At 38.0% G+C, this 12661-nt stretch overlaps 1 protein-coding gene across 2 annotated transcripts; it reads right to left on the bottom strand.

Annotated features, from left to right (window-relative positions):
* Positions 1–4202: 4202 nt before the first annotated feature.
* Positions 4203–6720, bottom strand: LOC110861897. 2 transcript variants are annotated; one of them, XM_035845140.1, is made up of 4 exons: positions 6526–6720; positions 5803–6091; positions 5269–5605; positions 4203–5081 (listed from the first exon to the last, which is right to left on the bottom strand). In XM_035845140.1, exons 2-4 carry the CDS (start codon positions 6083–6085, stop codon positions 4586–4588), a joined length of 1116 nt encoding a protein of 371 aa, XP_035701033.1. In that variant the 5' UTR covers positions 6086–6091; positions 6526–6720; the 3' UTR covers positions 4203–4585. The 2 variants fall into 2 exon arrangements, with proteins under 2 accessions (XP_035701033.1, XP_021966722.1); XM_022111030.2 differs by having other exon boundaries at positions 6438–6719.
* Positions 6721–12661: the final 5941 nt, after the last annotated feature.

Here is a 12661-nt window from a genome sequence, read left to right as displayed (position 1 = left end):
AATTTCCCCAAATATTTCAGCCCCGCCACCCACCACCGCACGTCCCACGGTACCACCCACCACTACCCGGGCAACCACGACACGACCTCCCACCACCACCATGGCAACGACCACCTTAGCAACGACCACCACCCTGGCAACCACCACGGCAGCCCCCCTTCCCCCTTTAATGAACGGGACCTGCCCCCTCTATGAATGCTGCCACTTCAACTGTCGATATGACGCGGTTTGCACCCAGTCCCCGACAATAACTTCGATCCCGACGTGCAGCGATGGCTTCGCGCCGACCATTTGTGCCAACTGGGTTGACCCATTTTCGACCTATTGTCTCGCGCAAGGATGTCAACCCATGAGCTGCCAGGAGACCACGTGCATGGCCGGGAATGGCGATCGACTCTGTGTACCGTTGAAATAATTTTTTGCGCATGCGCGTTCTCGGTTTCTATGTTCCACATTTATTTTCCGGTCTTCTCTAAAAATCTGTACTTTCCTTTTTGTGTGTGTTTCCTCAAAATTACTTATGTACTTTATCCGAATTAAAATTATCCAAGTTTCACCTGCAAATAGCGATCTGGGATTTGGATTAGTATATTCATATTTTGTGACACATTAAGTAACAAAATTCTCATTTAACTCAAATTCATATGAATTTCAAACTGATATTTTGAAGGCATGTTTTATCCAAGCACCCTGTCTTTGCTTTGGTTTTGAGCGAACAAGTTGTGTCTCAAATGGAGCGACGGTGGTGCACATACCCATCTGTGCATTAAATTGCTCGAGACAACAACCCGTGGCGCTGGTGTGCAATACACCAGTGTATTATTTAGTTTGGTTGAGAAGCACGCCGAGCGCTCATAACGTGACTACTATCGCTCGTCCAGTACGCCTTCTAGATATTATAGTATAGTTCTGTGGTTTTATCCTTCTGTAAAATCATCTAAGAATAAGAACACCTTCCTAGCTATCTCTACTGCTTTCTGCTTTACTACTCAGCTAAGACGTACATGTAATGATTAACCAACTTATTATAAAAAAAAACTGTCTGACCCACCCATTGAGCTTCATTTGGAAAGTCTCCATTCTTACCATACGCATTTTATGCATATTTCCATGCTAATAGCATGATGCTATAAAATTTGTTAAAGTGATAATAGATGCTTGAAACTCTTGCATTAAAATAATCAAACACGTAATCAATAAGTAACTTTAGATAATGAAACTGTGCCTGCTAAAAACATTAGGAAAATTAATTTCATGCGAATAGACCAAGCAGAGAAACAACATACTTAGGCATTCTTTTGATTTAAATACGTCGCTTAGCAACTTTGCAATATTTAAGAAATCGGTGTCGTGAACGACCAATTTAAAATGTGAATATATACATAAACCGAAAATTAGAGGGGAAATGCAAATTCACGACGAGTGTGCGAAAACTGCTTTACGACGTAATAGATGCCTTTTTGCTTCGCGTGTTTTTCGAAAAAAATAAGAAATGAAATACAAAAATAAAGCAATCTCATTGGTTATGTGTAACAAAGTTACGAACATGTTGCGAAGCCGTGTTCACGACGCTTACGAAGTTGACGTGAATACCCACAAGGTTTCTGACAACTAATTTTATTAATGCGATACAGGCACGCAAAAACATTTTACATAAGCGACCGCATGAACATCATTCGAAGTTACGAAACTTTTTATCTCTGGTTGTACGACTTGTTGTCACAACCCGTTTGACATGTAAGAGCTGAACAGCTCAAACTTAACATCTATAATTTTTCAAAAATTATATTCTAAAAAATGAATCTAAAACACATCTTTATTCTCCCTTTTATAATTGGGTTCATACAAATAATTTTCTGTACACAACAAAATGTAGGCGACGGCAAAAACTGCCTCTTCATCTACCGCGAGTACCAACCCGACTATTATTTCCGATCGTTTATCTACCTCACGGCAACATTAAAAATGCCAGAAATTTCACACGGACAAATTACTTGGACAATATTTAGTCACACCTTTTCTCAAACTGGAACTGTTCTCCCTCGAGTTAATCCCCGCCTGGGGAACGATTGTGCCGCAATTTTGTTATTTGTTGCCAATTCCTACTCCTTTCCAAGTCTACGATACGATCAGAAAAACATATTTTTAAACTACTACAACTCCCCCGAGGCCGTATTCTGGATAACCTTACATCAACACGTATTAATCCCCTGGGGTAAATCACCATCCTCAGTGTACCTATCCTTCTCATCTTCCCCCAACACGGCGGACTATTTCCTCTCCAAAGATGGCGGTGGGGGTAATATGTACCAACCATTCCCACCCAATATATCAGCTTGGGACATACTTAACCGCAAATGGCGACCATTAATGATTCTAACTCACTCCAAGTGGGCGCTACTTGCTGCCAATCCTATAGACAAGAATTGCATTGCGCGTGATGATATCGAAAAGAGGTACCTGGCAGAATTACGGTTACCTTGCGATGATAACTTTGAAGTTTATCATCTTCTCGAAAAACATTTTAACATTTCCATTTACTCCGGTTTATCACCCGATATATTTTTGACAGGAGAGTTTAACACTATTCAAATAAATATAGCTTTCCACGATTATCCGGAATCACTTGAACGAGTACCCAGAATGTCTTCGACCTATATCAGGCATATTCTTTATTGCAGAGCAGTTGCAAAATTCGAGTCAACTTGGACCGTTTGGTTCACCCCGTACGATTACCACTGTTGGATAGCTGTATGTATAACAATCTGCCTCCTACCGATAATTTGGATGATACAGTTCAACTTTAAGAAATGGTGGTTCTATTATGCGAAAGAGATCTACTTTTTGACCTCAATCGCTATCCGGCAACCGATTAGATCTTATCCAACGAAGTATGTACTTTTTGTCTTCGCCATGCTAATTTTGTCGTCCGGGTATGAGTCTCTCATTACCATGAAACTAATATTACCTTCGGAATTATTTAAAATTGATCATGTTGGAGAATTTTTTAAGGTGTGGGGGTACAGTAAGATAGTATATGATGGGTCTCTAGATGCTAAAGAATATGATATCACCGCTAATGACACTGATATTAGGGAGGAATTTAAGAAGCATGGACTTACCAAAATTTTGCGTAAGGTATTTCATATCATTAAGGGAAATAATATACCGTTCATGCATATTCCAATGCATGCCTGGAAGAATTCGTCGATAGGTCAGTTGTTCTATCTTGAGGAGTATCATGGGAATTTAGAACTGTATGTTGCGACAACCGAGGCGCGCGTGCAAGTTAAATTTAAAGCTGAATTAGGTCAAGAGATGAAGTGCAGAAGTTTTCCGATCGGAGGCATATTTCATGGTTATGCTGTAATTTATGCGGATTACAGTTGGGAAATTGACCGCGTTCTGAGGCATGTTTTAGGAGAGTCTGGTCTAAGGACGTATTGGGCGAAGTTTTGGAGGCAAACGGAGCATATGAAGATAATGACTTTGTCAATGGAGAAGAAACGGAAGACTCAAAACTTGGAGGGCGAAGGTTTCATTCTGTTATCGAGCTTGGCGAAATTTTTTGCTATTTGGGGGGTTACGATAGGAGTCGCAGGAATAATGTGGGTTTACGAAATGCAAGTGTTTGTCAGAGAAAGATGTAACTTTTCAGATTTCGTTTCACGTTGTAGAAAGGTGCTCAGTTTAATTAATGGTTATGTATGTCAAAAAGAGTATTTCTGTTGTTAAAAACATTCGCTCGGAATTAAAAATACTTTCAAACGTTTTATAACACCCACCAAAAAATCCAAAACAGTGCATGAAAATATACCAAAATACAGATAAATTAGTTATGTATGAATTAATTTATATACGAGTATATTACAAATAAAAAAAAAAAACATGACGTGGCAAAATTATTATTCAGGTATGATACCGTAATTTGTGTACTTTAAAACTTTGCATTAATCGCTACCGAACTGTCTGCAGATGCTTTGGACATTTGTGTATATGTACTATGTTCTCCATATGATTTACTTATTTGCATATGTATGTATGTATGTAGTTAGTTGTACATATGCACTACTTATGTACCGAAGTACTTATAAATATGCAGTCAAAATTCTTTATATAATCAAGCATTCTAGACCATACCTCAATTTTGATCTTTTTCTCGACGTGTACTCATGCATAATAAAATACATATTTACCAATGGTTCGAAAATATCAAAATTTCTATTAGATAATTCGATTTATTAAATTTCAATGGCAAACCTATAGGCATACGTATACTTCTACATACTCCCTGTGCAACATAGATACTTATATATTTAACTGTATGTATTTTGTCAATTAATTATTAAATAGACTCTAATTAAGTAGAAAACTGGTATTAATTATTACTGGCCGTAGTACATATTTGCATATGTGTGACACCCTAATAATACTAGACGTATGTAATGTCGTGACGATGAAAAATTTGCAAGTCAGAAACACAGTACTAACAATTCGGAAGTTTTACCAAATTAATACATATATATGTACATACGAATGTTACTTTAACAGATTTTTTTTAACAGTGTAGCAATTCATCGCTTAATTACACCTGTTCACTTGGCGACGATCCCGCCGCTGCGACACGGTCTTTCCTAAACTTGCGAATACTTCTTTTTATACTTTCATCCAGTATTTTCTTCCCATTCTTTATCTCCACCGCTTTCAGATCTTGTTTAAACTGGCGAATAATTTCCAGCGGTGTGTCCGTCGTTGTGAGTGCGGCCGTACGTATTTTATTCATCACTTTCTTCACCAAAGTTGCTCCTTCATTCGAGGGGTGATTATGGGTGTTAATTTGGACTAGAAATTTTGGATTTGTGGCGTCATCCGTAGTATGGAGGCGGACGCCACACTTTCCCTGAGCGTGGTGGCCGCATGCCCACAACAGTTTTCCCAGCGTGGTCGAAGTTCTGACGAGGTTGAAGAGGTAATTTTCCACCGAAATCATGGGTTTGCCCTTCTCCGAGACGAGAGTTTCGATGGGGGGATAATCTTGCGGGATGAGAGGTTGGCGTGGGGTTGGCTTCGGCTTTCCGTCGCTAAGAATCGAAACAGTAACATAATTTTATTACCGGGCGGTAGAACCTTTAATACAGAGAAAGCACTACCCACGTGACTAGACAATAACAGATTTATAAGAGTGTAGCGTGTGCATGGGGTCCAAAAATGATTCTTTTTATCAACATTTCCTTATTTCATATATGTAATTTTAATTTATGTACTTACTGCATTGGTGCACCTTCATCATTCCCGATTGGGTCATAACTTGGGTCATTCAGATCATCGTCGTCGTCATCACCATCGTCCCTCTCGTGACCTGGATCCGGCATAATTTCAACGTCTTCCAAATCCATTTCTTCTCCACCGAGACAATCATCAAAGTCGACAGATTCTAATTTTACGATTGCATCAGAGTCGCTACTTGTGGGGCTGGCGGCGAACTTATGAATTTCTGCATTAGTATTTGCTACGGGTTGGGAGGAGGTTTGCGGGTACCGCCAATTTATCAGGGGGTCTGGCCCAGATCCACAAGTAGGAGGAGCTCCAGGTCGAGATCGTTTCCCTGTGTAAAATATATTAAGGGTATCATAAATTAGTTTACGAAGATGAAAAACCACGCTGCTAAGGTTACGATTTTTACGAGACTTGAGCCCTTCTTTTTTTCTTCGTAATAAATTTTAGGATACTAAGGATACGAAGACCCTAATGTGAATACCCTAATTTTCGCAATAAATTCGAACCATATGTTTTTTTATTTACCTTGACGTCGCGTTTGATTACTTTTATTGCCATCCTTGACCTTGACCCGCTGCTTGATCGAGGTCACCCTCCTCCGCATGAGATTAAGGAGTCCTTGCATATTTGAATACAGTAGAGTCACCTCCTCCCACAAATCGTGACAGGTCGAACACAACCCGGCCGGACTTTGACCACCCGTTGGCGACAGGCCGACTTGGGCGCAGATAAATGGATACGCCTCCATCGTTGTGGACGTCGCGGTCGTGGCGACACTCGCCTCAGCGCAGAACACACAGCCGGACATGGTTTTCTGTAACAAATTAATGGAATTTAAGGCAACACACTTTCTTTAAGTTGTGAATGTGTACATATTTTGACAATTTTGTAAACCAGAGAAGATTTGCATAAAGTGTAAAAAGTAAATACTTTGAATATTGTACTCCATTTGAACAATTTAGAAAAGATTGGTCAAAATGCGTAACATATTTAGTGTTGTAACTGTTAATTATAAGTTTTGAACGAGAGGTAGTAATTACGGAAATTTTCATATTGTGTATTGCCGAATCTAAAATTCAATACGCAATATGTTTCATTTGTATAATTGTAATTCAATTTTTCCAATATACACAAACCGGCATAAGTAAATATTTGCTTACCTGTGGCCTGATGTACAATTAAATAATTTGTTTCGCTAGAATTTCTACGAAATTGTGGAAAAATAATTATTTATTTGTTATTTCTCACCACATGTTTGATGTTTATATTGATTTTCCGGGTAAGGAGCAGACGTCGGCTATGAATGACCGATAAAACCTTATAATATGAATGAAAAATGACCGTAAAAATCCCCAAAATATGACCATAAAAATGACTTTATTTTTTAAATTTTTGGCTTAATTTTTTGATATATTTTCTTGTAATGCTCATTTTTTATCAAATAAACAAGTTCTGGAGTGATATAATGCATTCCCAATGAATTAAATCACCTGAGGCGAAAGTGAACTAGAGGTGAGCTGGATCGTCAGTTTTTGAGATCCAATCCGTCCAAATCCATTTGGCCCAAAAAATTTCAGATCCAATCCATCCAAATCCATTTGGCCCAAAAAATTTCAGATCCGATCCATCCAAATCCAGTTGGGTTGGATCGGGCCATGCATTATCCAAAAAAATGGATATCCAGCTCACCTCTAAAGTGAACGTAAATTTATGAAAGTTTCTCACAATGAATCATTGTGAGAAAGCTGAATTTTTTGTCATTTTCTGTCGATTTGCTTGCCAAATCTTTGAATTTGGCCAAAAATGATAAAATGAACGAAAAAACCCCGAAATATGGTCGGGAATATGAATATGTCCCAAAACCTGAAAATATGACCAATATGAGAAAATATACTTTGACCTACGTGACCTACTAGTGACCATAAACATTCTCAGAAAGTTTGGCGACTGTAGGTCAATAAATGGAAAAAGTCATTTTTCATTCATAGCCGACGTATGCTAATCGCAAGTTGTATGAAAATGCAGACAACAAAGCAAATGAGATAGAACGATTTCCAATTCACGGAAAATTCACCGTCACCTGTTCATCTTTTTGTGGCTTCATAATATAGGTGAACTGGATCGTCAGTTTTTGAGATCCAATCCGCCCAAATCCATTTCACCCAAAAAATTTCAGATCCAATCCATCCAAATCCATTTGGCCCAAAAACTTTCAGATCCAATCCATCCAAATCCATTTGGCCCAAAAAATTTCAAATCCAATCCATCCAAATCCAATTCGCCCAAAATTTTTTAGATCCAATCCATCCAAATCCATTTGGCCCAAAAAATTTCAGATCCAATCCATCCATATCCGATTCATCCAAAAAATTTCAGATCCAATTCATCCAAATCCAGTTGGATCGGATCAGGGCATGGACTATCCAAACAATTATATATATACACTCATGGTTAGTGTTCGGGATAAATCTTATTGGACTGTGTCCCTGTGTGTACCATGCAATAAAAGTATGGCCCAGTTACGGTTAGTAGGAGATTGGAATGTTAAAAAGTACACTTCCTGTTGTTCTTTATGGTGACGAAATTTATCCAAATCCAATACACCCAGATCCTATTCATCCAAATCCATTCATCCAATTCCATGCTTATTTATTCTACGTAATTCTTATTTGACTTTTTTTAACGCGATCAATATCCTGAACGTACCCCTCGTCAATCCCTGAAAATACTTCAACACGGTGACATATCTTATCCGAAAAACACCCGGATATCCGATATACATTGGTTTACACGATTTTCTAAACTTCCCCATCAATTTCCCCTCCCACGCATTCCTTACCCCCAAAGCCTTCCAAGACTTTAACACCTTCACCGAATTATCGTGAAACCATCCGTTCAAATTCAAAAACAAGAACTAGAGGTGAGCTGGATCGTCATTTTTTGAGATCCAATCCATCCAAATCCATTTAGCCCAAAAAATTTCAGATCCAATCCATCCAAATCCGTTTGGCCCAAAAAAATTTCAGATCCAATCCATCCAAATCCATTTGGCCCAAAAAATTTCAGATCCAATCCATCCAAATCCAGTTGGGTTGGATCGGGCCATGCATTATCCAAAAAAATGGATATCCAGCTAACCTCTACTTCATAATAAAAAGAAATTTAAATTTAAATTATTTATTTAGTAGAGTTTGTTAAATACAAAGCCTAATCTGATAATTTGGTATAGTTTTGTCCAGCGGCGTAGCCAGGGGGGGGCTAGGGGGGCTTGAGCCCCCCCCAGAGCCCGAGAAAATTAAAAAAAATACTAAAAAATTGAAAAAATGCAAAAAATTTAAAATTCAAAAATTAAATTACCTACGTATGAAGTTATGTTACATTACGGGAATTCGCCACTGCCGTAAATACTCTATTTGTAGCCCTATTTTAATTATAGCCAAATGTCTCCAAATGTAGCTGTGTCTGGAGACCAAGATTTCAAAATTTTAGGGTCTCTAATTATAATCAGGACATGATTATTAGGTGACTAATCATGGCCTGTTGGTGTTCTGTGTCCCGGTTCATAGTCCATCCAAGGTATGTGTTGCACATTTGGTTAATCAACGAATTATGCCAACTACTAATTATTAACTAAATATTAATTTCAATTTTAATAAAAATGGATACAATAGAAAATTTAGAAAATAGTATTTTCTAAATGGTGTATTTCTGAAATACATCTAAACCTCGTGAAAAGACGTAGATTTAAACCGAATAGTTTTCTGATGGAATATCTAGGTAAATTAGATACCTCAAATTCAGTAAGCATTTTTCATTGAATTTTACGTGATCTTGTAACACCTAAAATTTTGGGCGGAATAAAATTTAGCCGAGATATTAATTATTGTCGGTCTCTAATTTTAGCCGGGTCCATGACCCCCAGTTTTGAATTTTAGTCCTGGCTATAAACAGAGTATTCATGGTACTTCGTATCCGTAGTGTTTTTTGCATCGAGAAATAAGTTACGACAGCTAAGAAATTCTGTAAGCGTCGTAAAACTATACTAAAAAAATCACGTCAACGCGTAGGCACCAAATATTTTGCTCCGATTTTAATCGGACGAATTTTAAATTGTTGACGCACAAAAATAAAAAATCTACAAATTTGCATTTTTGTCGATGCGCGTATTTTCGCTTGTGGTGGAATTTTTAACTAAAGTCAGAATTATTCGAAGGCTATAACTCTGTCAATTTTAAACTGATTTCACTAATTAATGAGCATTAATAAAAAAAATACTTTTCAAAAACATCATTGATCAAACCTCCAAAGTAGCACGCAAATTACAAATTTTAAAAGTGTTTAATGTTCGTAGTCGGGTTAAGCTGGGGAAAGTTACAGCGTTTTGAAATGTCCTAATTTTGGTTAAAAATTCGGGTAAGGGGGAAAATACGTGCATTCAAGAAAATGCAAAAAGATGGGCCCACTTATTTGTTTTCACGAACTGTTCCTAATTTGTCAGGTCAAAATCGGAGAAAACACTTCAGGTCGCAGCATTGTAAGCTCACGGTTTTGATGATGCTTCACGCTTCGTTTTTATTTCTGTGCTATTTGACGATACTGACGATGCAAAGACAAATCTGGATACCGATTTTGAATGTAAGGCGCGTGTATATAATCCTTCGTTTAATTTTTCGTTCAAATGTTTGAAATTTTTTTTAGTAAAAAAATATTGTAAGCTTTGTCGCCTAGGTTCATAGTAGACATCATATCTCAGATATGTAAAGGGTGTAAATTTAATGCGGCAAAACTTGTCACTGCAAAGAAAATGTTTTTTTTGAAACTGCAGGTATTTACTACAAATTTTAGTCTTGCTCAAAACCCACCAACCACCATAACTGCCAAACGTAATTTCGGGAGCCTCATTAATGAATGATAGGTATATTTTCTTAGTATAATTTTGGATATACCCCAATTTGAGTTTCATCAGTGCATAGGGAGTGACTACGAAGTTCTTCACGTTATCAAATTCTCACTTTTTCAAAGCGTTGACGTAAATGGAACGCGACTATGAATATTTTGTGGGGGCATATAATTTGTTTCGCTTAGTTTTTAAGCTTGGCGACCACATAAAGCAGATTATTCGACGAGAGCTTGCACCGCAACTTTTTCCTGTACATCCGAATTTTGGATGATTTTAATTTTTATTTAGAACTCCCCGCTTCTACGTAAGACTAGCGTCTCAAAGCCATTGTGCCTTTAATTAGCATTTAGCTTAATTCCACCCATGCTCAAAAAAGTCAAAGAAAACCATGAACATTCATGGTTCATTCATTCATTAGTTATTAAATATTTTGTCTCGAGCGGGGGCCAAAAAATGAATTTTACTGGAATAAATTTACACCCTTTATGTTAGTCCTTAATATTTGGACCAATTATTCCCATCATGCCCTAAGCTCTTTGTTGATGCACTCTAAACAAAAATGAGTAAAATTTACTCAAGGTTGGGTAAAAAAGAGGATGACACAACTAGAAGGTAAAATTTGTCCAACGTTGTGTAAAATTTGCCCAATGTTGGGTAAATTTTACCTTTTTGTTGTGTCATCCTCTTTTTATTCAACCGTGGGTAAATTTGACTCATTTTTATTTAGAGTGTGACTTTTGACTAATTTATCTCAAGTTTAAGCTGGTTTAATCTTTGAGCTATCCTTTAAATTTTGTTATTAAACCCTTCATGTTGCCCGGAATTGTTCATACAATTTTTCTTTGAAAGCACAACAGGCTACCCACGGAACACAAGATTGAATTTTTCACTGGCTACTACCATTTGATACATCTATACGTAGATGTCACGTTTTGTGCTAAAGCCACTTGGTACCACCAAACTTTACCCCAAATTTGCAAACCCTCGCTAATGTGTGATCCGATTTTTTGTCATCAAAAAACCACTTGGATGAATTAAATGAAAACAATTTACTAGAGTTATAATAAATGCTTTCGGAGATTATTGGTCAGGCATTGTATGTGGTAAGCTAAAGTTAGTGGTTTTTGACACTTAAAGCTATGTAATATACGTGCAACTATGTATCTATACCCTTCAATACCCCGTATTAAAACAATGTGAATAAGTGAACGTAGAAATTTTAAGCCTAAAAAGGGTAATATAAATATTTTTTGGCTGGGCCCCCCCCCAGGACCCAATCCTGGCTACGCCGCTGGTTTTGTCCTTCCTTAATCCAAATTTTGAAGCATGCGAATTTATGTTTTTGTACTTCGCTGATTCAACATGAATTTTTGAATAGAATGAAATACTTTAAAGCAATTGATTGCGTTTATTTCAATTAACAGAAGTTCTGTTACAGAACTGTATCGCCCATTAAGATGTCGGGTCATGGGTGCTGCTTATTTTGCTGGACAGACAGCAATATTTCGACGCGGATGGGAAACGACAAATCGAGAAGCCTTCATGTCATTTCGATTCTTCATAAACTTCTCCAAGTAAGAAATTTAACCCTCAGAAATTTGATAATTAAAATAGGTTACGTCGATTAATTAATTACCTAAAAATTAAATTAAATAGATTCCAATCTTGGAATGTGGCAAATATTTGGACTTTACATCATCATCCCCGTCTTTTTCGTCGTCCCCTCCTCCGGAATCAGATTGGCAAATTGTGTGCACTTCCTGTTCCTCCATGATAGCACAAGGTCACGACCTCGTCCTACAGCTTGACCTACTGCAGGGCCAACTTGCCAAAATTCAAACAACTTTGCAAAATCAAATCGTCAATCGACAAAAGAAAAGAATTTTATGACGAAGGCGAATGCTGAAATTGTTGACCAATTAAAACAGGACATTTCGCGAAGGAGAGATCCAGGTTGATAGAGGTGCAATTACGTGCAACATATTTTTTCCCCTCGTCAGCCAACTCGACCGCCACATCGTCACGGTCCACCCCGAGCAGCCGAACCCTTTAAAATGCCCCACGTGCGCAAAAGTCTTCTCGAGACGACAACATTTCAACAACCACGTCAAAAAGTGTCACGTGTCATGGAGGAACCCGACGCGAGCAAATTCCCTCGAATCGGCTGCGTGCAAACGTCCGACACCACGTGGACTTATCTCGACGTCGCGATTTCTCTCGTAGGCGACAAATACGTCTGCAGTCGGTGCGACTGTACAAGGCCGACAAAGGCCCTGCTCATGACCCACATCCGATCCCGACATACGAGTAAATAATTTGCATATTTTTGTTTGCGAAAGTCAGTGCCCTTACTAGCCTAACCCGGCCCTGGGAAGTTTTCCAGGCCCGGCCCCAGTTAATAATTGGCTTTTATGCATGACACTTTAATTCTTAACTTGTGTGCTAAATTATTAATAGCAGGCCTAATTTTATTTTTCGGGAGTC

Source organism: Folsomia candida, unplaced genomic scaffold (assembly GCF_002217175.1).
Source record: "Folsomia candida strain VU population unplaced genomic scaffold, ASM221717v1 Fcan01_Sc047, whole genome shotgun sequence".
NCBI classification, from domain to species: domain Eukaryota; kingdom Metazoa; phylum Arthropoda; class Collembola; order Entomobryomorpha; family Isotomidae; genus Folsomia; species Folsomia candida.
This window is presented reverse-complemented; position numbering and strand designations above follow the sequence as displayed.